The sequence below is a fragment of the Stenella coeruleoalba genome (assembly GCF_951394435.1).
Source record: "Stenella coeruleoalba genome assembly, chromosome: 15".
In the NCBI taxonomy this organism is placed as follows: Eukaryota; Metazoa; Chordata; class Mammalia; order Artiodactyla; family Delphinidae; genus Stenella; species Stenella coeruleoalba.
In genome coordinates, this window is record NC_137161.1 from 42,364,507 (window position 1) to 42,391,005 (window position 26,499).

At 38.6% G+C, this 26,499-nt stretch overlaps 1 protein-coding gene across 1 annotated transcript in view; it reads left to right on the forward strand.

The window, feature by feature from the left end:
• Positions 1-26,499, forward strand: part of MACROD2 (mono-ADP ribosylhydrolase 2) — a gene marked incomplete at its 3' end in the record, with an annotated part of 1,984,281 nt that overhangs the window by 1,874,974 nt on the left and 82,808 nt on the right. Inside the window, 1 exon segment of the mRNA XM_079943661.1 lies at positions 14,928-15,005. Within this exon segment, the coding sequence (XP_079799787.1) occupies positions 14,928-15,005 (78 nt within the window).

The window sequence follows — 26,499 nt, forward strand, 5'->3', positions numbered from 1 at the left end:
AAGCAGAGTCATTACTAAATATTCACTCAATAACTCTATCCTAACCATGTAATGAGACAAACATTTCTGTTGACCCTTAAGACCTTGAGACTACTCCAAGCACAGGCACTGAACTTCTCTGAATCTTTCTTTTCAGTTTTAGGAAAATAAGAACCATCTTTTCTCATCGTACAGTTTTCTGCTTTCTGCTTGTCGGAACTTCCTTCCAACTGGAAGTCCTGGTGTAGACTCATCCAGAGAACTTGGATCTGCAGCTATGTATTCATTACCTAACACATGTTTGCCAGGATCAGCAGGAGGAGCTCAGGTTACCCTTCCACACATACGCCCTCCTCTTCCTGACAACCTTCTTTGTCCAAGGTCAAAGCCCCTCCCAAACTCTTCCCCTGTGCTTCCCCCAAGGTTGAGCTAACAGAGCACATCAGACTCTGCTCCCACTTCACTCCCAGAAAGAGTGTCTCCTGAGTTTACGAGCATCAGTTCTTCCATCTCCACTCATCCTTTCTCCTCCTCCTACTTAACTGTTCTCCTCTCTGAACCATGCTTCCTACCCAACAGTCTGCCTTTTTCATCAAGTATAAATCCAGGAACTCACTATGCTTCATATGGTGACCATATGCCCTGAAATTTTTTTATTGAAGTATAGTTGATGTACAATGTTGTGTTAGTTTCAGGTGTACAGCAAAGTGAATCTGTTATACATATACATATATCCATTCTTTTTTAGATCCTTTTCCCACATAGGCCATTACAGAGTATTGAGTAGAGTTCCCTGTGCTATTCAGTATGGCTTTATTAGTTATCTATTTTTTATATAGTACTGTGTTTATGTCAATCCCAATCTTCCAGTTTATCCCTCCCCCCATTACACCCTGGTAACCATAAGTTTGTTTTCTACATCTGTAACTCTATTTCTGTTTTGTAGATAAGTTCATTTATACCCTCTTTTTAGATTCCAAATGTAAGTGATGTCGTACGGTATTTGTCTTTTTCTGTCTGACTTACTTCATTCAGTATTGCAATCTCTAGGTCCATCCATGTTGCTGCAAATGGCATTATTTTGTTCTTTTTATGGCTGAGTAGTATTCCATTGTATATATGTACCACATCTTTATCCATCCCTCTGTTGTGGGACACTTAGGTTGCTTCCACGTCCTGGCTATTGTAAATAATGCTGCAGTGAACATTGGGGTGCATCGCCCTGAATTTTTAAGTACAATTCTGACTGCAAAGATTCTTTCTTCTTATCAGATCACATAATATGATTTCTGGAAGGAAAAAAAATAAAAGAGAAAAATACCTTCCTCCTGAGCATGGACTATCACCTCCTGGGAAACTAGGTTTGAGTGCTGTTGTCACAAGTATTTTGCTAGTTTTTCAGGAAGAAAAAAAAAATGGAGGTGAGATTAAAAAATAAATATCTAAAAATATCTTTGCTGTCATGTTATGTCATCTTTGCTCATTTCTTCCTTTGAAAATCCTTTCAGTGGTCATGAAGAAATTGTGTCCAAAGAGCTTTGTGCACTGATCCTAACTGGTTGGGTTTTAATAATAATGACAATAGAAAAGGTTTTATAGTACCCAAGTACCATCTCACTTAATTCTTTCAATGACTATTTGAGATGGAATATGAATTAGGGAATGCTAGCTGCTGTAACAAAAATGTCAAATTGACCCAAGAGAAATTTATTTTCTCATTTATATAAAATCCACAGTGAGAGGTCATGTTCCTTACAGTCTTTCAGGGACTCAAGGTGATGGAGGCATGTGAATTTCAGCTTGTGGTCCCTAAGGCTGCCTTGAGTCTTGACAGCAGATAGGAAGAAGAGAGAGAAAGGGTTGCACAGGAGGTTTTTACGACCAGGCCTAAAAGTGACACACACCACTTCTGCCCACTTTCCATTAGCCAGAACTCAGTTGCATGGTACCACCTGACTGCAAGAGAGGTCCCCTTAGTCCTGCAAGTTACTCCTTCTTGTATGACTAGGATAAAGGAAACAGATTTGTTGAATAGCTACCCTGTATTTTCCAAAGAGGGGTGGCATTATTATTATCACTATTTTTTCCCTGTTTTTACAAACGAAGCAACCAAGATTCAGGTTGGATAACTTGCCTTGAACTACACAAGTATTGAGGGCTAAAGAATAGACTTGAGCTTGAGACTTTTTGAAAAAACAAAAATCACCCATTTCTGTGTTTTTCTCCCCCTTATGCCATGAGTCTACTCTGTATTAAGAAACACACACTATTAAGTCTTTATGGGATGTCAGCTAATGCCATGAAAATGAGTGGTAAATACTTGATCTTTTCACACTTCTCTTTTGAAGGACAAGTCCATGTTTCAAGTTGCCTGCTGTTTTTTAAAATCAATAATGCCTAGAACTAAATGATAATATGTTTAGATTTTTGCCTGCTGTGTTTTATAGCAGACTCTATAATTTTAAAATGTTTTAATTCTTCATATCCTTCCTTATTTCAGATTCATATTTGAAGTGGTTCCCTCAAAAATGACATGAACAGCAGGGTCTCTACATAAGCTAATAAATGGGAATGTGTCACAATAGGGGCTCAAACAGAGCTCTGATTCACGAATCTGCTTATAGGTTTTCCTAGTGGCAGGTATCTTATTATATTTGGTCTAGAATTTCACATACTCATGTGTTATATAGATAGCTGGTTTTAATGAGTCCAAGGTCAAGGATTTATATTTGGACCCTATATGAATCGGCTGACCTTATATCGGTCAAAGTTCATGGTCATATTAATATATCATACTTGAATGTGATCTCATTCTGTAAGTCAAGTAAAAGGTCCTAAGGCCGACTGACATTCCCAAGCAAAGCAAAATGAGCATATTCAGCCCACGGCTTCTTGAATTCCTCTAATACTTTCATCTTTCCCTCAAAGTAAAATGAAAACATGTAACTACAACATGTAAGACGTACCATCACAGACTGTACCTGCCCCTCCATTCTTATCTCACAGAACGCTCTTTCCCCTCACTATGCCTCCGTCTCATCATAGCCTTTTCTGGCCATCTTTTTAGGTAGGGCCTCTCCTCCACTAAACGTCCATCCCAGCCCCCTGTTCATTTCTCCATAACACTTACAACTATCTGGAACCATGTAAACCTTGCTTTTCTTTTGCATACTTAGCTTTTGCCCATCCCTCCACTATAACTTGATTTTCATTGGGGGAAGGATAGCATATGTGTTGTCCATCATTTTATCTTCTGGTGATTCGTACAAAGTCTGGCCTTCAGAAAATACCAATTAAAATGTATTTTGATTTAAAAATCTAAAAGCACCAATTAAAATGGTGTTATGGCCATCAACAAATATTGACTGCATTTTAACTCTTTGTAAGACCTTCTGCAAGAGGAAGAAGAAAATATTGCTGTTGACCTGCAAGGAATTTACAGTTGAGATGGAAAAATGAGATATCCAGGCATGTGTTACATAGCTAAAATCAGCAACAACAATACTAATTGCAGCTAATATTTATTTAATCCTTATTATACATTAGATTCTGTTCTAAAAATTTTACCTGTTTTCATTCATTCCACTCTCATCTATGAGATAAATGCAGTTATCACCCCAGTTTACAGACAAGGAAAGCGAAGCACAGAGCAATAAGGACATGGTCAGAGGCCACTTAACTAGGATGTGACACAGCTAACAAACCAGACAGAGTGACAAGTACAAAGGAAAGATTTCACAGGAACATGTCAAAGGAGCTTGGGGGCAAGGAACATCTCTGGCATGGGGTTATCTGTGAAGTGTGGGTAGAGAATAGGAGATTTGAGCTGGGATCTGAAAGATGCACAGATGTCATAGATGGAAAGAAGCTATTCTAGTTGGGCAGAGGAGCAACCATGAAAGGTTGGAAGTAGGACATCAAAAAACCTATTTTTGGTTCGATGAACAGACTCACTTGGCCTCGATGATGGATCCATTCATCTACTTATTAGTTAGTTACTAAGGTAGAGCCCTGATGATAAAGAACTCTGAATGCCAAGATAAGAAATTTGGGTCAAATCAACATAAAGCAGAAATTTTCAAACATTGGATATTGTTTGGGTATAAATAGTTTTTTAGTGTGGTAGTTGTTACAAATTTATCATTCCCTTTCTTCCTCTAATTCCTTCTCAGAGCGTCCTCTCTGATTATACCTAATTAGACTCTTCTTTTTCCCAGCCATGCCTATTAGCATTTGTAGATGCTTCTCTATATGCCAAATTAGATTTTCTAGTTTCTGATGGACCATCCTTTGGCAAGCTGCAGTTTCCCACCTTCACAACTTTGGCCTTCAAATAAACATGTCTTTAACTATTTGTGTAAGTCAGGCTAATACAAAATTCTCTAGAACAGCACTGTCTGATAGAAATAAACGAGAGCCACATATATAACTTTAAATTTTCTAATAGCCACATTAAGGAAGAGAAGGATGAAAACAGTTTTAATAATATATTTAACCAGTACATCCAAAATATAATTTCAACATATAGTCAATAGTAAAATATTGATGAAGTATTGTATACTCTTTTTTAGAAACTTATCAGTATAGTTCTCTACTACAAACAGAACTGATATTCTGCTACTCACCCTAGTACCACTGCAGGAATGTTTAAAGTACTGAAATACTTACATGGTGTTTGGCAAACAGTGACTTAACTCCCCTCCTTGCAAGTAACTCCCACCACCACTGCTATCCCTGGCACACCAGGGGTCTCCATGACCTTGCCCTAGGGCTGTGGGCATGTCCATCCTGATCAGAGACACCAATGCCAATTGTTAAGGGAATCTGGGGTGATATTCAAAACACTTATCACTACTTTATCCATCCTATCCAAACACTGGCTACTTGATATGGTTTAAGAATCAATGTCAGTTAACCCCAGAGAATTGGGATAGGGAAAGGGAACCTTACATTTAGGGAAGATTCCATTTCCAAATCCATTTTGAGACTTTGTTCTGATGGGCAACAAGGGTACCAACTTGAATAGCTCACATTCAGAAGTCAAATAAATCATCCAGACAGCAGAAAGGCATATGTCAGTGTTAAGGACAGAATGTTTGTGTCCCCTCAAACACAAACAAATTTCTTATGTTAATGCTGCTAGCTGATGTGATGGTATTTGGAGATGGGCTCTTTGGGAGGTAATTGGGGTTATATTAGGTCATGAGGGTGGGTCCCTTCATATGGGATTAGCAGCCTTATTAAGAAAAGGAAGAGAGAAAGATCTCAAGCTCTGTCTCTCTGCATACACACTGAGAAAAGGCCATGTGAGGACACAGCAAGAAGGCTTCTTTCTGCAAGCCAGGAGGAGGGTCCCACCAGAAACCGAATCAGACAATACCTTAATCCTGGACTGCTCACCTCCAGAGCTTTGAGAAAATAAATTTCTGTTGTTGAAGTCATTTAGTCTATGGTATTTTGTTATGGCAGCCCTAGCAGACTAATATAGTCAGTCATTGCATGAGAAAAATCTATTACAATGATTTCTAGAACTCATACTTAAACCTAGTCTAAAATATTACAGTAGTAGATTAAGATAAAATCTTCCTGGAAATAGAAAATACCATTTTTACATTAATCCATAGTATATTTCCCAAGGTTCTCATAAAACATCTTACAGTATTTTGTTTTAACACATTTTTCTCAGTTTATGAGGCAAAACATTGCCTTCATCATACAAATGCCTCTATACACCCCATTTCCTGTAATACCAGATGTTGCCTGATTTTTCTCCCCACCAGGGTCAGTTATAAAAATGAAATTTACTGAACTTGTTTTGTTCTTCAAGACCAGGCTGTTCCCCTCTTTAACTTTCTCTAAGTTTCTTGGTCCAGTATCTTTCTTTCTTTTTTTTTTTATTAAACATCTTTATTGGAGTATAATTTGCTTTACAACGGTGTGTTAGTTTCTGCTTTATAACAAAGTGAATCAGTTACACATATACATATGTACCCATATCTCTTCCCTCTTGCATCTCCCTCCCTCCCACCCTCCCTATCCCACCCCTCTAGGTGGTCACAAAGCACCCAGCTGATCCCCCTGTGCTATGCGGCTGCTTCCCACTAGCTATCTATTTTACGTTTGGTAGTGTATATATGTCCATGCCACTCTCTCAGTTTGTCCCAGCTTACCCTTCCCCCTCCCTGTATCCTCAAGTCCATCCTCTAGTAGGTCTGTGTCTTTATTCCTGTCTTGCCCCTAGGTTCTTCATGACCTTTTTTTTTCTTTTATTTTTTTAGCTTCCATATATATGTGTTAGCATATGGTATTTGTTTTTCTCTTTCTGACTTACTTCACTCTGTATGACAGACTCTATGTCCATCCACCTCACTACAAATAACTCAATTTTGTTTCTTTTTATGACTGAGTAATATTCCATCGTATATATGTGCCACATCTTCTTTATCCATTCATCTGGTGATGGACACTTAGGTTGCTTCCATGTCCTGGCTATTGTAAATAGAGCTGCAATGAACATTTTGGTACATGACTCTTTTTGAATTATGGTTTTCTCAGGGTATATACCCAGTAGTGGGATTGCTGGATCGTATGGTAGTTCTATTTGTAATTTTTTAAGGGACCTCCATACTGTTCTCCATAGTGGCTGTATCAATTTACATTCCCACCAACAGTGCAAGAGGGTTCCCTTTTGTCCACACCCTCTCCAGCATTTATTGTTTCTAGATTTTTTGATGATGGCCATTCTGACCGGTGTGAGATGATATCTCATTGTAGTTTTGATTTGCATTTCTCTAAGGATTAGTGCTGTTGAGCATTCTTCCATGTGTTTTGATTTGCATTTCTCTAAGGATTAATGATATTGAGCATTCTTTCATGTGTTTGTTGGCAATCTGTATATCTTCTTTAGAGAAATGTCTATTTAGGTCTTCTGCCCATTTTTGGATTGGGTTGTTTGTTTTTTTGATATTGAGCTGAATTAGCTGCTTGTAAACCTTGGAGATTAATCCTTTGTCAGTTGCTTCATTTGCAAATATTTTCTCCCATTCTGAGGGTTGTTTATGGTTTCCTTTGCTTTGCAAAAGCTTTTAAGTTTCATTAAGTCCCATTTGTTTATTTTTGTTTTTATTTCCATATCTCTAAGAGGTGGGTCAAAAAGGATCTTGCTGTGATGTATGTCATAGGGTGTTCTGCCTATGTTTTCCTCTAAGAGTTTGATAGTATCTGGCCTTACATTTAGATCTTTAATCCATTCTGAGTCCATTTTTGTGTATTGTGTTCGGGAGTGTTCTAATTTCATTCCTTTACATGTAGCTGTCCAGCCTTCCCAGCACCACCCATTGAAGAGGCTGTCTTTTCTCTGCTGTATATTCTTGCCTCCTTTATCAAAGATAAGGTGTTGGTCCAGTATCTTTCAATCTGTATACAAGGCTCATGAGGATGCTATACATTGGAAATGACTAGAAAGGTGAATGTTTTTAAAAATAAATCTAAAAGAGTGCCATACTTCTTAATAAAGCACTTTTGAAATGTTCAAAGTATATACATATCAAAATTAGAAAATGAACTTGCAATGTCCAGAATGTGAGTCAGACTCTTACGTTGTCGGTCAGAAAGTCAGAGAGTGAGGAAAACATTTCATGAGCCTCAAGAACTGGGTCATTCGAGAGGCAATAGCCTCTCCACCAGTTCTTCTAGAAACTCAACAGTCATGCACTAGGGAGCATCCCAGACTTTACCTTCTTCTCCTCTTTCTGCTCTCCTAATGTTGCCAAGTAACTCTTAATGCTTCTTCTACCCCATCCATGGCTTCTGTTTCCTCCCTTCTCCTTGAGTGAATCTCTACCTTTAAGCCACCCTGTGCTTTGAAACTTTCTCTGTATATTTTACCACCAAACACTCCAAGTCAAAGGAGCTGGTGGATTCCTTTCATCATCGTTCTAATATGAGTTCTCTCCTGGTAGGTGGAGGTCTCATGACAGGCCGCCTTAATTTAATGTCTATTGGCCACGCTACAGGTGACTGATCTGTCACCTCACCAGTCACCTATGGTCCAGCGCTCAGGATTAGATGGTACAAAACACGGCAACCTCTTTTACCAACTTTCCCTAGTTAGATGGCAGACACTTGCCTCAACATACCCTAATGAAAGGCGTCATGGCATAAGAGAGCTGTAAGTCGGGAGAATAGGGGGAGCATTCACATTTTTGCTACTAAGTCGTGAAAAAAACAGGTTATTGACTGTCTTGGCTGTCTTAATTTGGGTTCTCGAAAAGCAAATTCTGAGACAAGCATGTGGGTACAAATGGTTTATTTGGGAGGTGGTCCCAGGAAGCATAGGTGAGGCTTGGGGAAGTACAGCAGGGTTGAGAGGACAGCCAATAGGGGGTACATTAATGAACAGCTTACTGTTGGGGGAAACTGGGGCTCCATTCCTCTGAGAGCTGTATAGTGAACAGAATCGTCTCCCTGAGGGGTGGGCAAACTGGAGTCTTACCTCCTGCATCCTTTGGGTGTCTGGAGTTGGGCATTAACTCTTGGGTGCTTCCGGCCCACCTGGGTCAAGCATGCCCTCAGTCAGTGTCTCAGAAAGCAGCTCATCTCCTGGAACCATTTGCTGCAATCTCAGGGGTAGTTCAATGAGATATGGGATGGGGGCATGCCTGTCTGCTGTAAGGCTTAGCTGACCTGGGTTGTTTCTATTCCAGCTACTCTAAGAGATCAATCCTCTCTAAATGTTAGAGTTGGGTGTGGGCTGAGAAGAAGTAAGAGAAAGAAGAGTGGAGTGAATCCAGCCTTGGGACACCCAATACCACAAAAGCTTAGGGTTGTTTAGAATGGCTGGAGTTTGGATTCAGTTTGAATGTCCAATAATGGAGGCTATAGTAAAATAACTTGAGATCCACGTACTGAATCATTCTTCAGCCATCCAGATTATAGAATTATATTCAGTAGCATGTGGGAAAGTTGAAGGAAAAAATAAAACAGAAAAAAGTAAACACATCCATTTTCATTTGAATGGGTTTTTGGATCTTTCTGAATGTGAGGAACAAAGAGATGCTAAGGAGAAGTCATCTAGGTCTTTGAAACTCACGTAAAATAAGTAACTCCCACAAAGGGCCCAGGTGCTTATCTCAGTCTCCAAACATGTCCCTTTCCATCACCTTGGAAAAGAGACTTAAGTTGTATTCCGACAGGGTGGGTTATGACTGGGTCCTTGAGGACTGTAGGAATCCCTGGATCTTAGCCAGTCTGTCCAAGCACCTGGCTGAAAACAGCCTGAGCCCAGAAGTTGAAGCAGCTATGAATCTGGAGATAGATTCTGTCTATTGCCTCAACTTCTCAATGAAATAAAATAATTGAGAAGTAGCGGCCAGCTGTTTGGCTCTGACCCTGCTCCAAGTAAGGGTCAAAAAAATCCTTCTTCCCTTCTCCTAAGGGGACAGTCCTCTCAGTAGTAGTTATCAGATCAAATTAAACCAAAGTGTAAATAAAATACTTGTCTTGTCCCTGATTTATAGATGAACATTTTAATAGAATTTCAAGTCGGTTTGTATTTAGAACCATAGCTACTTTTCATGCCTATGGCCTGGTCAGATTTTTTTCTAATGATTTCAAGAGAACCTGCTGCGGTACAAGGCTCAGCAAGGGGGAGGGAGGCGAGAACAGAAAGGCATCAGAGGATGGAGGTCAAGGAGACCAGGTCACAGACAACCCAACAAGAGCAGATTTGCCTTTGTTTACATCGCCAAAGGGGAAAAATTAACTTGATGGAAGGGGTAATTAAGCATTTCTTTTTCCATCATGGTCCAGCCCGGCTTCATACCCAACTGTTCCGTTTTGCATTGTGATGATTCTTCTTCGAGTTGCAGAGTTAAAGGCGGCCAGCGTGTCACTGATGTCACACAGCAACACTTCCCCCACTATTAACCTTTATTTTATAAATAGACAGTAAAAATCTCAGTGCAAGAACTGTCCAACACAGGTAGGCAGATTTACAGAGAAGTGCTGTCTGGAAGGAAGAGATCATTTGAACAAGTCAGCAGATTAGAGTTATAAAGTGTATAAAAGGGATTATCTGCCTTGACACCCTCAGGTCCTAGATGCTGAAACTGCAAGCATGTAAAGTGAATGGATTTTCCTAGTTATGAAGCTTGTAGGTGTAAACCTAGAATCACGCCTCCAACCTAGTGCCCATCCACTCATGATTGATTTTCTTATTTGCTTATATTTTCAAAAACAACCTGCAGAAGAATACCACCTCCAGTGTTGGAATAAGCTGGTTTACCCAGGTGTACTGTTCAGAATTTGGAATATGTTTTCTTATAGAAACAAATTTAGTATACGTGATGGTAGTTCTCACAGGCATGTCTCAAAGACACTTAGCACACAGATTCCACAGCTCTGGGAATGATTCTCTGCCTTTTAATGGGGGTTAATGAGAGCATAGTGGAGGCAAATGACCAACCATAGTTCAGTTCCCACTGCTTAGGGCCATGTCCTGTCCTGTGGACCCAGTTCCTTTTCAGGTAAACATAGTTCAGCCTGTGTATCCAGCATCACTGGGACCAAGCACAGTTCTGAGCTTTGCCATCTGAATCCTCTGGGAATGTATTGCAGGATATATTTTTCCTTTATGTATGGGGGCATCACTGCAAAGCTTCAAGGAGACCCTAATCGGCTGTAGAGACTCTAGTTTATAGTGAATTATCACACTGTTCAGCTGGAAGAAAAATTACTTTATTCTAATTGCTTCACACATTAAACCAGCTAAATGAACAGACCAGGATAAATGTTTTGCTTGGTTTAACTATTTTATAAGAATCAAAGGCAATCCAGGTGATTGTGTTTCTGTGCAACTTTTGCATCAGGCTAAGGTGCTCACATGTGGACGTTGACATGTTACAGAGCAAGAATATTTTACATGTAGGCATTCACACATGGCATTTATTTTGTTCTGACCCATTAGAACTTTTACACCCAAATGACCTCTTGCTGCTACTCTGAATAATAGTCAGGGGCTACGTCTCTTACTAGATGGATTTTGTTCACCTCCTGGCTTGAAAATGTCCTCAAAGATAGTTAATCGGACTTCCCTGGTGGAGCAGTGGTTAAGAATCCACCTGCCAATGCAGGGGACATGGGTTCGAGCCCTGGTCCAGGAAGATCCCACATGCCACGTAGCAGCTAAGCCCATGCGCCACAACTACTGAGCCTGCGCTCTAGAGCCCATGAGCCACAACTACCAAAGCCCGTGCACCTAGAGTCCGTGCTCCGCAACAAGAGACGCCACTGCAATGAGAAGCACGTGTGCCGCAACTAGAGGAAGCCCGCACACAGCAACGAAGACCCAATGCAGCCAAAAATAAATAAATAAATTTATTTTAAAAATGGCAGTGTCACTGGCATTAGAGTATACATTTCTATAGTTATTTTTAACCTTGTTGGGGTCACAGATCCCTACAAGAATATGACAGAAGCTATCTCCTCCCAGAAAAATGAACATATGAATATAAGCACACATTTGCATATCATTTCAAAAAGGTTTGTGGACCCCTAGAGTATATTTAGTGGTGCTCTAGGGTTAAGAACTTTTGTTCTAAGGGAACGTTTTCAAAATAGAGAGCATTTATTTTGATTTATAGTCTAGATATGTTTATTAAAAATTCAGTAGTATCATCATTTATCATCACAGCTTAAATCTATACATGTACTATCCTGTATAGACATGTGTAATTGACCTCATTAAAAATGACCTACTGTTTAGAATTTCTGTCTGTAGAACTTTGCCTTGGCTATTTGATTTAATATTTGCATGTGAAAAAATTCTCTAATAGGACATTGACCTTAAGGACTTTGAAAGTCAGGATCTACATATAAATTTAATTCAAATTCTCTGCTATTAAAAGAACATTGACAGAATCTCAGAATTAGGTGATAACTCTTTCACATTTTTTGAACATTACCAAATGATAATTTTTAGAATTAAATAAAATGTGAATCCAAGGTGATTCAAGAATTTAGTATATACAACTATAGTTTTCATGGTAGTTTATGGCTATGAAAAAATACCCTCTTTTAATGACAATATGTACCGGATATATTTTCTCTCTTTCTCATTATGAATAATGACTTTATATACATATATAGTGCAGCTTTCATCCTCTCCCAAGCAGAAAATCTCCAGTCGTTTCATATCCACGACTAAGTATAATGCAATGGGATCCATGGTTTAAAACATTCAGGATCAAAACCAGTCCTGCTAAAGTTCATGAGACTGGAAATTCACATAGCCCTTTTTTTTTGCGGTACGCGGGCCTCTCACTGTTGTGGCCTCTCCCGTTGCGGAGCACAGGCTCCGGACGCGCAGGCTCAGCGGCCATGGCTCACGGGCCCAGCCGCTCCGCGGCATGTGGGATCTTCCCAGACCGGGGCACGAACCTGTGTCCCCTGCATTGGCAGGCGGGCTCTCAACCACTGCGCCACCAGGGAAGCCCCACATAGCTCTTTTAATAGAGACACTGTAGTGGAAACAATCTTCTGCAGCCACCTGGTTATTTGTGCATGCTATCATGAGCTTATACTGTTTATCTTGCTTTATTGCTGTACATACAATAGGTGTGTACACTTCTGGAGACGAGACTCACATACAAGACAAAGTGAACTTGTGGCTTTGGTGATGGGTCATATTGATGGGAAATCCTTGTCATCACATAAAGGCATATTTCTGTACACACACAATATACTGAAACGTCATATTTCTCGGATGCATAGTCTTTTATATATTTTATTTCCAAAGCCAGGACACATTCTTAGAATTTATGGTGTGTTATAGTTCATTTGGTCTCATTTTTTTGATTCTACACAAAATAATAGTGCAAATAACAATTGATGGTATCTTGGATTCAGTGAAATACATTGTATATTTTAGAGCACAAAAGATCAGAAGGTACCTTAGCAATGTTACAGCAACTCCTCAAGGAAATTGAAATTAAAGGGTCATTTAACTTACCAAAGACACAGATGTTGGTGACAAACAGGTATAGACTAATGATTAATTTTTTAAGTACTTTCACCCATCTTACATGACTCATTGGACCATAAACTTGTAAACTCAGTGTAAATCACTTTTCAAAAGACATTTCTTAAGTCATATTTGGTACATGAAACATAATGTTTATGTAAATTAGAAAATATAATGAATTATTGTTAAGTGTAAATGAATAAATTTTAACTACATACAAAATCTTGGATAATCTTGAAAGAAATGAGTGTTGTACAAGGCTACATATCAAATGGTACCATTTTCTATAAACAAGTAGAACTAAAATACTTTCAAAATTAAAATTTAGCCTGGTTCATATAGTACCTTCTTTCAGTCATTGTTCATTTTCAGTGTTCATGTGGAAAAAAGTATTCAAATGATATTTTTTAATCCACATGTTAGATTTAAAATTAAAAAGGCATATTTTAATGGGAGCTGATTTAAAACAATTTGACGTGAGTGAGTTAACAGTTTGGGAAATGTGTCTGTGCTCAAGTTTTGCTTCCAAATTTGGACTTTGAAACTTATTGTCAGTCTCAGAAAGAAATAAGAAACAGTTCAGGTAATTAAACAGTTGCCTTGGGGGAATTATTTGCAGTCAATTAAAACCATATACTTTGGGTGTATACTTGCTTCACTGGTTATTAAATTTGAATCTTATGTTAACTACTCAGGTTTCTCACTTGTCCATCAAATGTTGCTTGTGGCAAGTTGGAGAAACAGACTTTCTCATAATATTCTAAAACATATTGTTTAAAGCTATCTCCTAGTTTGGGGAGGGAGAGAGAAAAATGGGTAAGGGAAACAAAGCAAGAATGATTTATTTTAGATTCCATCTGATTCAGCTCTGTTAGGGAGTTAAAACACAACTGAGGAATATGAACTCAGTAGAGAACCCATTTGTATTAGACGTGCTGGTCTACCATCCCCAGCTCTCTCCGTGGCCACATGCATACAAGATTAGCTCATGACTTTTAGATATCTTTGGATTACCACCCTTTTAACTGCATGAAAAATATCCACTAGATTGTAACCCCTATGAGAGCAGAGATTTGTTGTTTTGTTTACTATTGACTTCCCAGTGTCAAGAACTGTGCCTGGCGTAGAGTTGGCCCTTTGTAAATATTTGTGGAATGAAAGATCTATTTTCTTTCTGCTGACCTACTCACGTGCTCTTTCCAATGGATTTTGAAGAGCCTCCCTAGAGGTCTCCAACATCCAACAGGGGGCGCTTTGTAGCTTTGCAAGAGTCCATAAGTCACTGGAATCCTTTTAGCCACATATTTCCTGTAAAATACATCATACAATTAAAAAAAAAAAAAAAAAAGATGAACTTATGCTGATCCCACGTTTAAATGTGCTACACAAGAGAAAGGGTGAAGTTGCACAAAACAGAAGGTTTGTGTTCCCCCTTTGCTATCTTTCTACTGGTATAGCTCCTGAGGAAGATGAACTTAATTACCACTGGATTTCAAAGCTCTACATCTGTCTTTTTCAAGGACTCAAGGCTCCCTTATATGCACAACAACAGTAATGGAAGCATTAAGAACATTAAAATTATATTCCTTTAATCTTCTCTATTTTGCCTTCCTTTCATATCCTTTTGCACAGTTCTCCTAAGATTTTCACTGATGCATAAAGTCTGCTTATATTTTCTTCCTTGTTGTGAAAAAGATGTTCTAGCCGAATCTTTACCGTTTTTACCTTGTGAACTTTGTGCAGACATCTTATGCAGTACTTTAAGAAAAGCTTATTTATTGATGAAGATATTTAAGTATTTTAATGGCATTTTTAAAAAATAATAGATTTTTTTTCCCAAACATAGATCTATTCTTTTAGTGCTGGAGGCTGTTGTATTTCCTGGTTAAAAATGCTGACTAGGGATTTTGCTTGTTTGTGATGTCAGATTCTGCAAAGGACGACAATATTACAGAAGAAAATGAAGTAACAGATCATTCTATATGTGGCCAAGATCATCCCAATGGTAAGTTGTGAGATTCTTTTTCAGTTGTTTTTTTTGTTTGTTTGTTTTTTCTGCTTTAGAATATTGCGTTTTCTAAAACCCAGATTTTACTTTTTCTGGAAAAATGGAACCTGGAATCTTGAACAACTCAGGAATTAGGGGCACCAGCCCCTCCACACAGTCAAAAATCGGTGAACGACTTTATAGTCAGACCTCCGTATCTGTGGTTCCACATCCACGGATTCAACCAACCGCAGACTATGTAGTACATATTTGTTGAAAAAAATTTACCTATAAGTGAACTGCACAGTTCAAACCCATGTTGTTCAAGAGTCAACTGGGGCTTCCCTGGTGGCGCTGTGGTTGAGAGTCCACCTGGCGATGTGGGGGACGCGGGTTCGTGCCCCGGTCCCAGGGGATCCCACGTGCCGTGGAGCGGCTGGGCCTGTGGGCCATAGCCGCTGGGCCTGCGCGTCCAGAGTCTGTGCTCCACGATGGGAGAGGCCGCAGCAGTGGGGGGGCCCGTGTACCGCAAAAAAAAAAAAAAAAAAAAAAAGGAGTCAACTGTATTTTACTAGAGCTAAATACCAGCTGATTGGTAGCTGCCACATTTAGAAGGGATGTTTGCTCTCCACAATCCTCATTACTCATTAATTTTGTACCTGGCTGGCTTCATTTATTTTTTTTACCTGACTGAACTCTGTAAGCATTGGATTTGCAACTACTGGCAGGAAGATATGATACCAATGAGAATAAATGTGAAACATGGAGACAGTGTATACAGGAGATTAAATCTACATCTCCTTGGAATACCAAGAAGAGATAATGGAACAAATAGAAATGAAGCAGTCTTTAGAAAAATAACAGAAAAAGATGTTTTCCTAATGCAAACCAGTTCCTCTACCCAAAACACAAGAGTACATGTTGTATTTATAGGCAAAGATAATGAAAGCAAATGAGAACAAAAACCTACAAGTCCTCATGGAATTTCTGAAGATTGATAATAAAGGAGGGCTTTTAAAGCATCTAGGAAATTCAAAATCAGGTTATAAGCAAAATCACCCAAATCAGATTAGCCTTAGCCTTCTTCTTCCACAGCTCTAAATCCTCAAAAAAAAAAAAAAAAAAATGGAGTAACATTTCCAGGGCTCTAAAGGACACCGTGTCTATATTTAGTGAAGTTATTATTCATGCATGAAGTCAAGAGTAATATTTTCTCAGGAATAGAAAGATTAAGAAAATATGCCACCCAAGTGTCCTTTCTGAAGAAACTAACAAAAGGCCTGTGCAGAAACAATAAATACAGAAAAGAAGGAAACAGTGAAGACTGAGAAGGGCACAGTTGGAAAGGACTACGTGATAAGAGACTCATTTAAATGTATGAAAACATTGAAATAATTGTTTCAAAATTAGTATCAAAAGAGCTTACTTAAATGGTTGCTTTTACCTTTGAAAATTATAGTATATTATTTTAAATGAGAAAGAAAAAGAAGGAGACACTTTCAGTAATGAGAATCTAAATAATTTAGACCATTACTCCCACTAGACAACCTGGACCAAAATAAATAAATAAATATATATATATATAATGAATATATATGAAAACTGACATACAGAGACAGAATTTGAAACTGTTTTTACCTTAGGGCATTTGCTGATTCTGCAAAAAGCATCTTAAGTCCCACTGCTCAAAAGGGCAAAGGGCCCTGGTAAACCCCTGTGTTTCGTGTTGAAACCCCAAAGATGTATACCTTAGCAGGAAGAATGAAACAGCAGTAGATCAGCCTCTTGCGAGACTGTCTCTCAGCTTCGAATCGTCTCAATCCCCAGATTATATTAAGATCAACCTAGATTACCAGTCCCTCTAGGTACCTGAGAAAAACAAATGTAAATTACATACTGGATGGGGAAAAAAAAGTATTCTAAGTTTCAAACCATTTACATAAACAATTTGTCAGATATAATGTCCAGCTCACACAGACAAAAAATAGCCAGAAAAAAATAAAGAAAGGAGGTAACATGAAAAACAAACAGTCAAGGGTGGCAAGCCCTCTTGGGCTGAAAATAGTAGTGTTACAAAGTATAAAACACCAAGACTATAAGGGGGATAAAGACAAGAGTGAAAATCTTAGCTGAGAACTGAGAATTCAAAACAGAAAAAAAGCGAAAAAGAAAAAGTCTAGAAGTAAAAGATGCCACACTGAAATGAAGAACTCAGTGAGCGGGTTTATGGTTTATTAGACACAGATGAAAGAGAATTTATGAACTAGAAGTTAGGTCAGAAGAACATATCCAAAATAAAAACAGGAGAGAAGCATAGAATGGCAAACTAAAGAAAGGGAAAAGATATGGAGGATAAAATGACAAAGTCTATTACACGTGTAATTGGAATCCCAGACAGAAAGGGGAGAGGGGATTGGGCAATACTGGAAGAAATTCTGGTAAGAAGGGATATTAAGCCACATGTTCCAAAAGTCCTTTGAACGCCAAGCAAAATAAATCTACAACCAGGCCCATATAGTAAAGTTCCTGAAAGCCAAAGATAAACAGAACATCCAAAAGCAATTATCAAACAACTGGACTGATATCTAACTTTGCAAAAGATGGGACGGAAATAAAAAGACAGTACAACAGAATAGCTGCTGACCATGGATTCTAAACACAGAGAAAATGTATGTTTCAAGAATAAAGGTTAATTAAGAACATTTTGGACCAAACAAAGCAAACTTCACCACCAAAAAATTCTGGTGTTCTTCAGGTGGGACATTGATCCCAGAAAGAAGATCAAAGCTGAAGGAAAGAATTAAAAGCAAGGTAAATAGTAATTGTTGGATAAATGTAAATGAGTATTGATGGTACAAATTAATAATGATGACTGTAATAATAATGTACTATGGGAGTTAAGAGATGCTTAGAATTAAAATAGGGAACTCTGCTCAATATTATGTAACAACCTAAATGGGAAAAGAATTTGAAAAAGACTAGATACACGTATATGTATAACTGAATGACTTTGCTGTACACCTGAAACTAACACAACATTGTTAATCAACTATACTACAATATAAACTAAAAAGTTTAAAACATAAAAATAAAATCTCTGTAAAAAAAATTAATAAAATATACCATAATAATGCCGTTTATTGGGATGAGTTAAATTAAAGTATGCTAATGTTTTTCCATTGCCATGGAGAATAAAAGCACCAATTCATATTAAAATTTGGTAAGTCTCAGTGATGCCTGAGAGTCAGGAAGTGAGGTGAGGCCTGTGGTTGTCCCTGCTGACTGTCTGGAGAGACTTTCCAGGCTACAGTGCACAGCCCCCCAGACTCCCTGAGTTGAAGACACAGAGCTGAGAGTCCTAGAAGGCCAAGCATCTAGTGTTTCCAGGGCAGAGTCCTGGAGAGGAGAGAGTTCCACACAAGGAGCGCTCTAGAGACCTACAGAGGGAATCCCTCAAGTCTTCAGCTGAGTATTGATCTGCGCGTGCATAACAGGCTGGGTAAAGAACATTAAAGGACTTGAGGGAATGATACCTGGAGCTTGCATGGGGCTGAGAGGAGTGCCCGTTCCCACCAGGCAGACTGGAAAACCTAAAACCTCAAGAGGGCTCAGAAAGGGTTTACCTCAATAGTGGAGCAAAACTAGCAATTCACTAAATGCTGCTCTTGTCCTCTGCAAGCCAGCTTATAAACAAGACTTAAAAGGATCAAACTGTTTCTGAATAATTTAACTGATCCTAGAATGAAACTGAAGAACATTTATAGAAATAGAAACATACCTCACATCCAACAGAGTAATCAACAAAATTACCGGACATGAAAAGAAGTATTGGAAGACAAGTCATGCAGCTCTTGTGTTCCTGCATGTTTTATGAGCAGAGGCCCTTACTGCCTTTGTTTTGGCCAATCTTTTCAAGGGTGTTTGTACAAGCACACCCTTGTACAACCCACCCTTGTGGGTTCTGTTCCAGACCACTGAAATAAAGCAGAGACTGCAATAAAGCAAGTCACATGAATTTTTTGGTTTCCCAGTGCGTATAAAAGTTATGTTTACAATATACTGTAGTCTATTAAGTGTGCAATAGCATTATGTCTAAAAAATCAATACACACACCTTAATTGTAAAAAGATCTTATTGCTAGAAAATGCTAACTATCATCTGAGTCTCCAGGGAGTCGTGATCTTTCTGCTGGGGGAGGGTCTTGCCTGTATGCTGATGGCTGCTGACTGATCAGGGTGGTGGTTGCTGAAGTTTGGGGCAGCTGTGGCAGTTTCTTAAAATTAAGACAGCAATGACATTTTCCACATCATTGACTCTTCCTTCCATGAACGATTTCTCTGTAGCATACAGTTCTGTTTGATAGCATTTTACCCACAGTAGAACTTCTTTCAACATTGGAGTGGATCCTCTCAAACCCTGCCACTGCTTTCTTAACTAAGTTTATGTAATGTTCTAAACCCTTTGCTGTCATTTCAACAATCTTCACAGCATTCACCAGAATTAGATTCCGTCTCAAGAAACCACTTTCGGGCTTCCCTGGTGGCGCAGTGGTTGAGAGTCCGCCTGCTGATGCAGGGGACACGGGTTCGTGCCCCGGTCCGGGAGGATCCCACATGCCGCAGAGCAGCTGGGCCTGTAAGCCATGGCCGCTGAGCCTGCGCGTCTGGAGCCTGTGCTCCGCAACGGGAGAGGCCACAACAGTGAGAGGCCCGCGTACCGCAAAAAAAAAAAAGAAAGAAAGAAAGAAACCACTTTCTTTGCTTTTCCATAAGAAATAACTCCTCATCTGTGAAGGTTTGATCCTGAAATTGTTGCAATTCAATCACATCTTCAGCCTCCACTTCTAATTCTAGTTCTCTTGCTATTTCTACCACATCTGCAGTTACTTCCTCCACTGAAGTCTTGAACCCCTCAAAGTCATCCATGAGGGTGGAAATCAACTTCTCCCAAATTCCTGTTAATGTTCACATTTTGACCACTTCCCATGAATCATGAATGTCCCTAATGGCTTCTCAAATGGTGAATCCTTTCCAGAAGGTTTTCAATTTATTTTGCCCAGATCCAACAGAGAACGAACTATCTATGGCAGCTATAGCCTTATGAAATGTATTTCTTAAATAATGGGATCTGAAAGCTAAAATTGCTCCTTGACCCATGGGCTGCGGAACGGATATTTTGTTAGCAGGCATGAAAACAACATTAATCTCATTGCACATCTCCCTCAGAGCTCTTGGGTGACCAAATTCATTGTCAATGAGCAATAACATTTTGAAAGGAATCTTTTTTTCTGAGCAGTAGGTCTCAACAGTGGGCTTGAAATATTCAGTAAAACATGTTGTAAATAGATGTGCTGTCATCCAGGCTTTGTTGTTCCATTTGTAGAGCACAGGAAGAGTAGATTGAACATAATTCTGAAGGGTCCTAGGATTTGGGGGAAGGCAAATGAGCATTGGCTTCAACTTAAAGTCACCATCTGCATTAGCCCCTAACAAGAGAGTCAGGCTGACCTTTGAAGCTTTGAAGCCAGGCATTGACTTCTCCTATCTAGCTATAAAAGTCCTAAATGGCATCTTCTTCCAATAGAAGGCTGTTTCTTCTGCATTGAAAAGCTGTCGTTTAGTGTAGCCACCTTCATTAATAATCTTAGCTAGATCTTCTGGGTAACTTACTGCAGCTTCTACATTAGCACTCGCTCCTTACCTTGTACTTTTATGTTATGGAGGTGAATTTTTTTTTTCTTAAACCTCATGAACCAACCTCTGCTAGCTTCAAACTTTTCTTCTGCAGCTTCCTCACCTCTCTCAGCCTTCATAGAATTGAAGAGAGTTAGGGCCTTGCCCTGGATTAGGCTTTGAAATAAGGGAATGTTGTGGCTGGTTTGATCTTCTATCCAGACCACTAAAACTTTCTCCATATCAGCAACAAGCCTGTTCCGCTTTCTTATTATTCATGTGTTTATTGGAGAATCACTTTTAATTTCCTTCAAGAACTTTTCCTTTGCCTTCATAACTTAGCTAACTGCTTAGTGCGAGAGGCCTAGCTTTCAGCCTGTCTTAGCTGTTGACACGCCTTCCTCACTAAGCTTAATCATTTCTAGTTTCTGATTTAAAGTGAGAGACGTGTGACTCTTCCTTTTACTTGAACACTCAGAGTCTGTTGTAGGGTTATTAATTGGCCTACTTGACAAGACACAGGAAAGTATGACCTATAGGAGAAGAGATATCAATTAATAGAAATCAATCCAGAAGTGGCACAGATGGGGTAATAATATGAAAGGGCATGTTAAAAATTATTAATTGTGTTCCACATCTTCAAGAAGCTCAAAGAAGGATCACCATGTTCATTAGAAACATGGAAGATATAAAAAGACCCAAATTGAATTTCTAAAGATTCAATTCACTCTGTTGAGTGTCTGAGATGAAAATTATACTTGACAGGAATAATGGCATATTAGACAGTGCAGAAGAAAAGATTAGTGAATTTGAAGATATAGCTATAGAAACTATCCAAATTCAAACACAGAGAGAATAAATGACTGAAGGAAATGAAAAGAGCATCAGTGAGCCATGGAACAACTTCAAGAGTGATTCCAAATACAATAATCATGAACTGGAATCTCTCAAGGAAGGCATGGGAAAGGGAGACAGAAAAAAATATTTGAAGTAATAGTTGCTGAAATTTTTCAGAAACTTTATGAAAACTATGAACTCACATATATAAGAAGTTCTATGACCCCAAAGCACAAGAAACATAAAATTATACTTAAGCAAATCACAATCAACTTGCTCAACACCAGTGATAAACAGAAAAATCTCAAAAACAATCAGATGAAAAAGACAAGTTACATACAGAGAAACAAATATAAGGATGAAGCAGACGTCTCATCAGAAATTACAAACTACAATTACAGGCAAAAACACGGATGAATCTCACAAGCTTTATATTAAACTAAAGAATGTACAAAAGCATGTATATTGTACAAGTTCATCTATGTCAACTTTGAAAATCAGGAAAGAAAAATAACTAATATTTAGAAAGATGTGCTTAAGCAGTGAAATGGTAAAGAGAATGTAGGTAGTGATTACTATGACAGTCAGGGTATTGATTGAACTTGGGTGACTGGGGAGGAGATACTGATTGAGCTGTGAGCTGGGCTTCTGGGCTGGATGGTTATCATAAGAATGTATAGTTTTTCTACCTGCTTTTGGTTATTTAATTGAGCTCTGCGTATCGTTTGTGTACTTTCCTGTACATATGTCATATTTTGATACAAGAGTTAAAAGAGGAAGAAAGAAAGGGAGGAAATAAGGAAGGAAATAAGGGAGAGAGTAAAGAAAGGAAATTTCAGTAGCAGAGTTTGTAAAACAAAGACTCTAGTGGGGAGCAGGGAGGGTTGCAGCCAATGCTGACTTCAATAAAGATAATAAAAAACTAAAAATCCTGCTGTGCTATGGGTTCTAACAATATAAGTTAGGTTTAAGAATAACTTTGAGGGACTGCCCTGGTGGCACAGTGGTTAAGAATCCGCCTGCCAATGCAGGAGACACTGGTTCAAGCCCTGGTCCGGGAAGATCCCACATATTGCGGAGCAACTAAGCCCGTGCGCCACAACTAGTGAGCCTGTGCTCTAGAGCCCACAAGCCACAACTACTGAAGCCCACGTGCCACAACCGCTGAAGCCCACGCACACAGAGCCTGTGCTCCACAACAGGAAAAGCCACCGCAATGAGAAGCCCACACACCGCAATGAAGATTAGCCCCTGCTCGCCGCAACTAGAGAAAGTCCGTGTGCGGCGATGAAGACCCAATGCAGCCAAAAATTTAAAAATAAATAAATGAATTAATTTCAATAAAATAGTAAAGCTTTAAAAATGCAAAGTTAGAAAAAAAGTATATTTGGGAAATGAGCATCAAAAGAAAACATGGAAAACTACGTTAGAATCTCTCCGGTTAGAATTCTAGCAAAAAATCTCAAGTGAGAAATAGTTGGTCATTTTATATCAATAAAAATTTAAATCTCTGATTAAATATAACAATGATGGGTTTTTATGTGTCAGATGATATAGAAAGATACAATATGAATAAAATCCAATTGAGAAGGAGATGGGGAATTCACAGATATGATATTATCAGTCAATGACAGAATCAATATACTAAAAATGACATGGAATCTTTGAAAAATGTGATTAACAGTGTAGTCCTACTGGAGGGATAGACAGGCTGAGCAATGAAACAGAACAAAGAATTTGGAAATAGACCCCAGCAGATCTGAGATTTCAGTACATATTCAGGCTGACATTTTAAAGACAGATGACTCAGTAAATGTCATTAAGACAACTATTTGGCCATTTGGAAAAATAAACTGAATCCCAATCTCATTCCTTATGCCAATTTAAATTCCAAAAGGAGCAAAGATGAAATGTAAAACAAACTACAAAAATACTAGACTAAAAGAACCAAAGGTATATTTTTTTTATTTTGAAATAAAGACTGCTTTTTGAAATGTGAATATATACAGACACATGGTTGTATGCTTACGTATTATAAAATACATGCACATACATATATATCTGTACTATGTGTGTTCATATGTCCATATATGTCATAAAAGAGTAAAGTGGGACTTCCCTGGTGGCGCAGTGGTTGAGAGTCTGCCTGCTGATGCAGGGGACACGGGTTCGTGCCCGGTCTGGGAAGATCCCACATGCCGCGGAGCGGCTGGGCCCGTGAGCCATGGCGACTGAGCCTGCGCGTCCGGAGCCTGTGCTCCGCAACGGGAGAGGCCACAACAGTGAGAGGCCCGCGTACCGCAAAAAAAAAAAAAAAAAAAAAAAAAAAAAAAAGAAGAAGATTAAAGAGTAAAGTGGCTAAATCTGAATATATAAATTTTGACATGAAAAATAAAGGTTGTAATCGAATTCTAAAGAAAAACTGTTAGGAAAAGTATTCTCAGCCTAAATGACAAAGAATTAATTTTCTTATTACAAAAATAAAGACTTCATAAATCAATAAGAAAAAAAAGTAACCCAAGAGGAAAATGGGCAAAGGACTCACAATTCACAAAAGAAGAAATACAGTCATTATAAACATGAAGAGATGACCTATCTCTTCATTTCTTGAAGCGACGCAAATAAAACATGATTTCAGTGTCTTCTCCGTTTGAATATCAGATGTTTAATAAGTAGGATTGAAAATACACAGAATTGGTATGAAGAGGGTATCCAGACATGCTCACACACCATTGGTGGGTGATTAAAGGGCACAACCTCCTCATTAGCAATTTTGACAAAATGTAATAAAAGGGTAAAATGTTTACACTTTGATCCAAAAATTATGCTTTAAGAATTTATCTTAAAGTAACATCTACCAAAAGTAGAGAGGTATGTATTCACAAAAATGTTCATTGCAGTACTGTGTTCGTTGGCAAAAATTTTTTAAAAAAGGGAACATCCAAAAATATGCCCATAACATGGAATATAATGCATCTTATAAGATTTCTGAAGAAATTGTAATGACAGTGTAAGCTGCTTATAAAAATGTAAACTAGAAAAGCAAGGATCAAAGTGTAAATTCATTTCAATGCCAGGATACATTTATATATTTCTGTAAATTGTGTATGTATGTGCGTATATAAGTGTGTGTGTATAGTTACATATTTTTTATATTCAGACATACACAAAGGCACACACTTATATACAGATAAATATATTTGTATACATATATATACATGCGTGCATATGTACATACACACGTACAAAAGAACGATAGCAGTTTACAGTATTAACAGTGGCAATCCCTTAGTTGTAAAATTATTCATACTTCTCAATATTTGTAAGTATTTTTAAGTGTTTCTATAAGAAAACTGACTTTCTTTTGTAACTACAAAAAAGAATAATCATAGAAATAATTTACATTAGGAAAGTAAATTTTATTGGCCCTAGGAAACTCTGAGGATAGCTTAGAAGATAATCAAATTCACACTAACCTAGGTTTAACTTTACTCTTAATCTGGCGTATTTTTAGACAAGCAGAACTTTGAATAATAGCAGCAATCAAGTTGCAAGCTTAACAAAAGGACATAATTTCTATTATCTTTAAGAGAAGCATCAAAGAAACAAAGTCTTTGTTCTTAAGAAGATCTGAGCATCTAATAACCTATACACAACAAAACTATATTGTTGTTGCTATTGTTTAGAAACAGCCCATTTATGAAGTGAGTTTAAGTTTATCCTCCTCTAGAAATGTTTAATTCCAGACTGATGTTCCCAGACCGATTTTTATGCAAATTAATTAAAGCATTAGCTTGAGCCAAACTTAATTACCAGGCCTCCAAGAAACAATCATGTGATCTGTTTCTAAAGAAAAGTGAAAGGATTTTTGGATTATCTATTCTAATGGTCCCCTCCCATTAGTATGGCTGATTGAGTTCACTGTATAAAAAATATACATATAAACTGTGGGATCCTTTGTGCTCTTTTGTTTCTTCTGCCAGGCGGGATTAGGGCAAAGGACAGTGGGTGGAATTCAACCAGACTGAATGTAGAGAGGCAAACATAAAGCGTGCCCCCATGGGGTCAATAAAGCAGGATGGAATGTGGTATTTCTGAGAGGCTGGAGAGAAAGGCAGATGGGCTGAGTCATCATTAACACACAGCAGGCCTGGGGGCAGGGCCGGGTGCTCACACATACCTCCTCCATACAATATGCCAAATCCTGGCGTGGCTCAGGCATGAGCAAGTATGAGCATTCTTGGATTTCAAAGCTGAGAACCTCCTTGCTTTCCCTATTTTTCACGAACTTAATTTCAGGAAAATGAGAAAAAAATATATGCATTTTCGTTTCAAGAGAAGATTGCCAAAACATGTAGAGCACACAGGTAAAAACAGGTGAAGAGTGAAAAGGGCGGGGAGAGGAATATTCCAAAAGAGCTTGGCCGTGGCCTCTTATCCTCAAAGTGAATTGCCAGGCCTTACTGGGAGGTGAGAAAATCCCTGGTATTCATTAAAGCCTCAGGCTACCACCCCTTGTGGTCCCACCCAATCTGTGGTGCCCCAGGCCCTGGTGAATTGCGATCTTCCTATTCCTGATGGAATTCCTCTGAGAATGTATGGAATGGGGCACTGAGACTGGAGACACACTGCAGTAAAGTGGCTGCTTCTACCCTCCGAATGCCCTGGTCTTCCCCGGCACCGTACAAAATCAGATCACAGATAATGAGTTAAGGTCCCAGCAATGACTGGGAGGCGGTGCGATGGTCAGTTCCCCATCAACAGTGATAGAGAATGCGGCTCACTCAAAACAGTGAAGGTTCCCTCCAAGTCATCCTCCCAGTAAACAAATGTCAGGGATGACTAGAAACTTTACCAGGAGACATATCCTTATATAATGCCAGAGATAGAGGGAATCTAAGATAGTATCTAGTTTCTTGGCCTTTTTCTCTAAAGATAATAAAATTGAAGCCCAAAGAGGTTGTGATTTGCCTAAAACATTCAATTCTTCTTCCAAGGTTCTT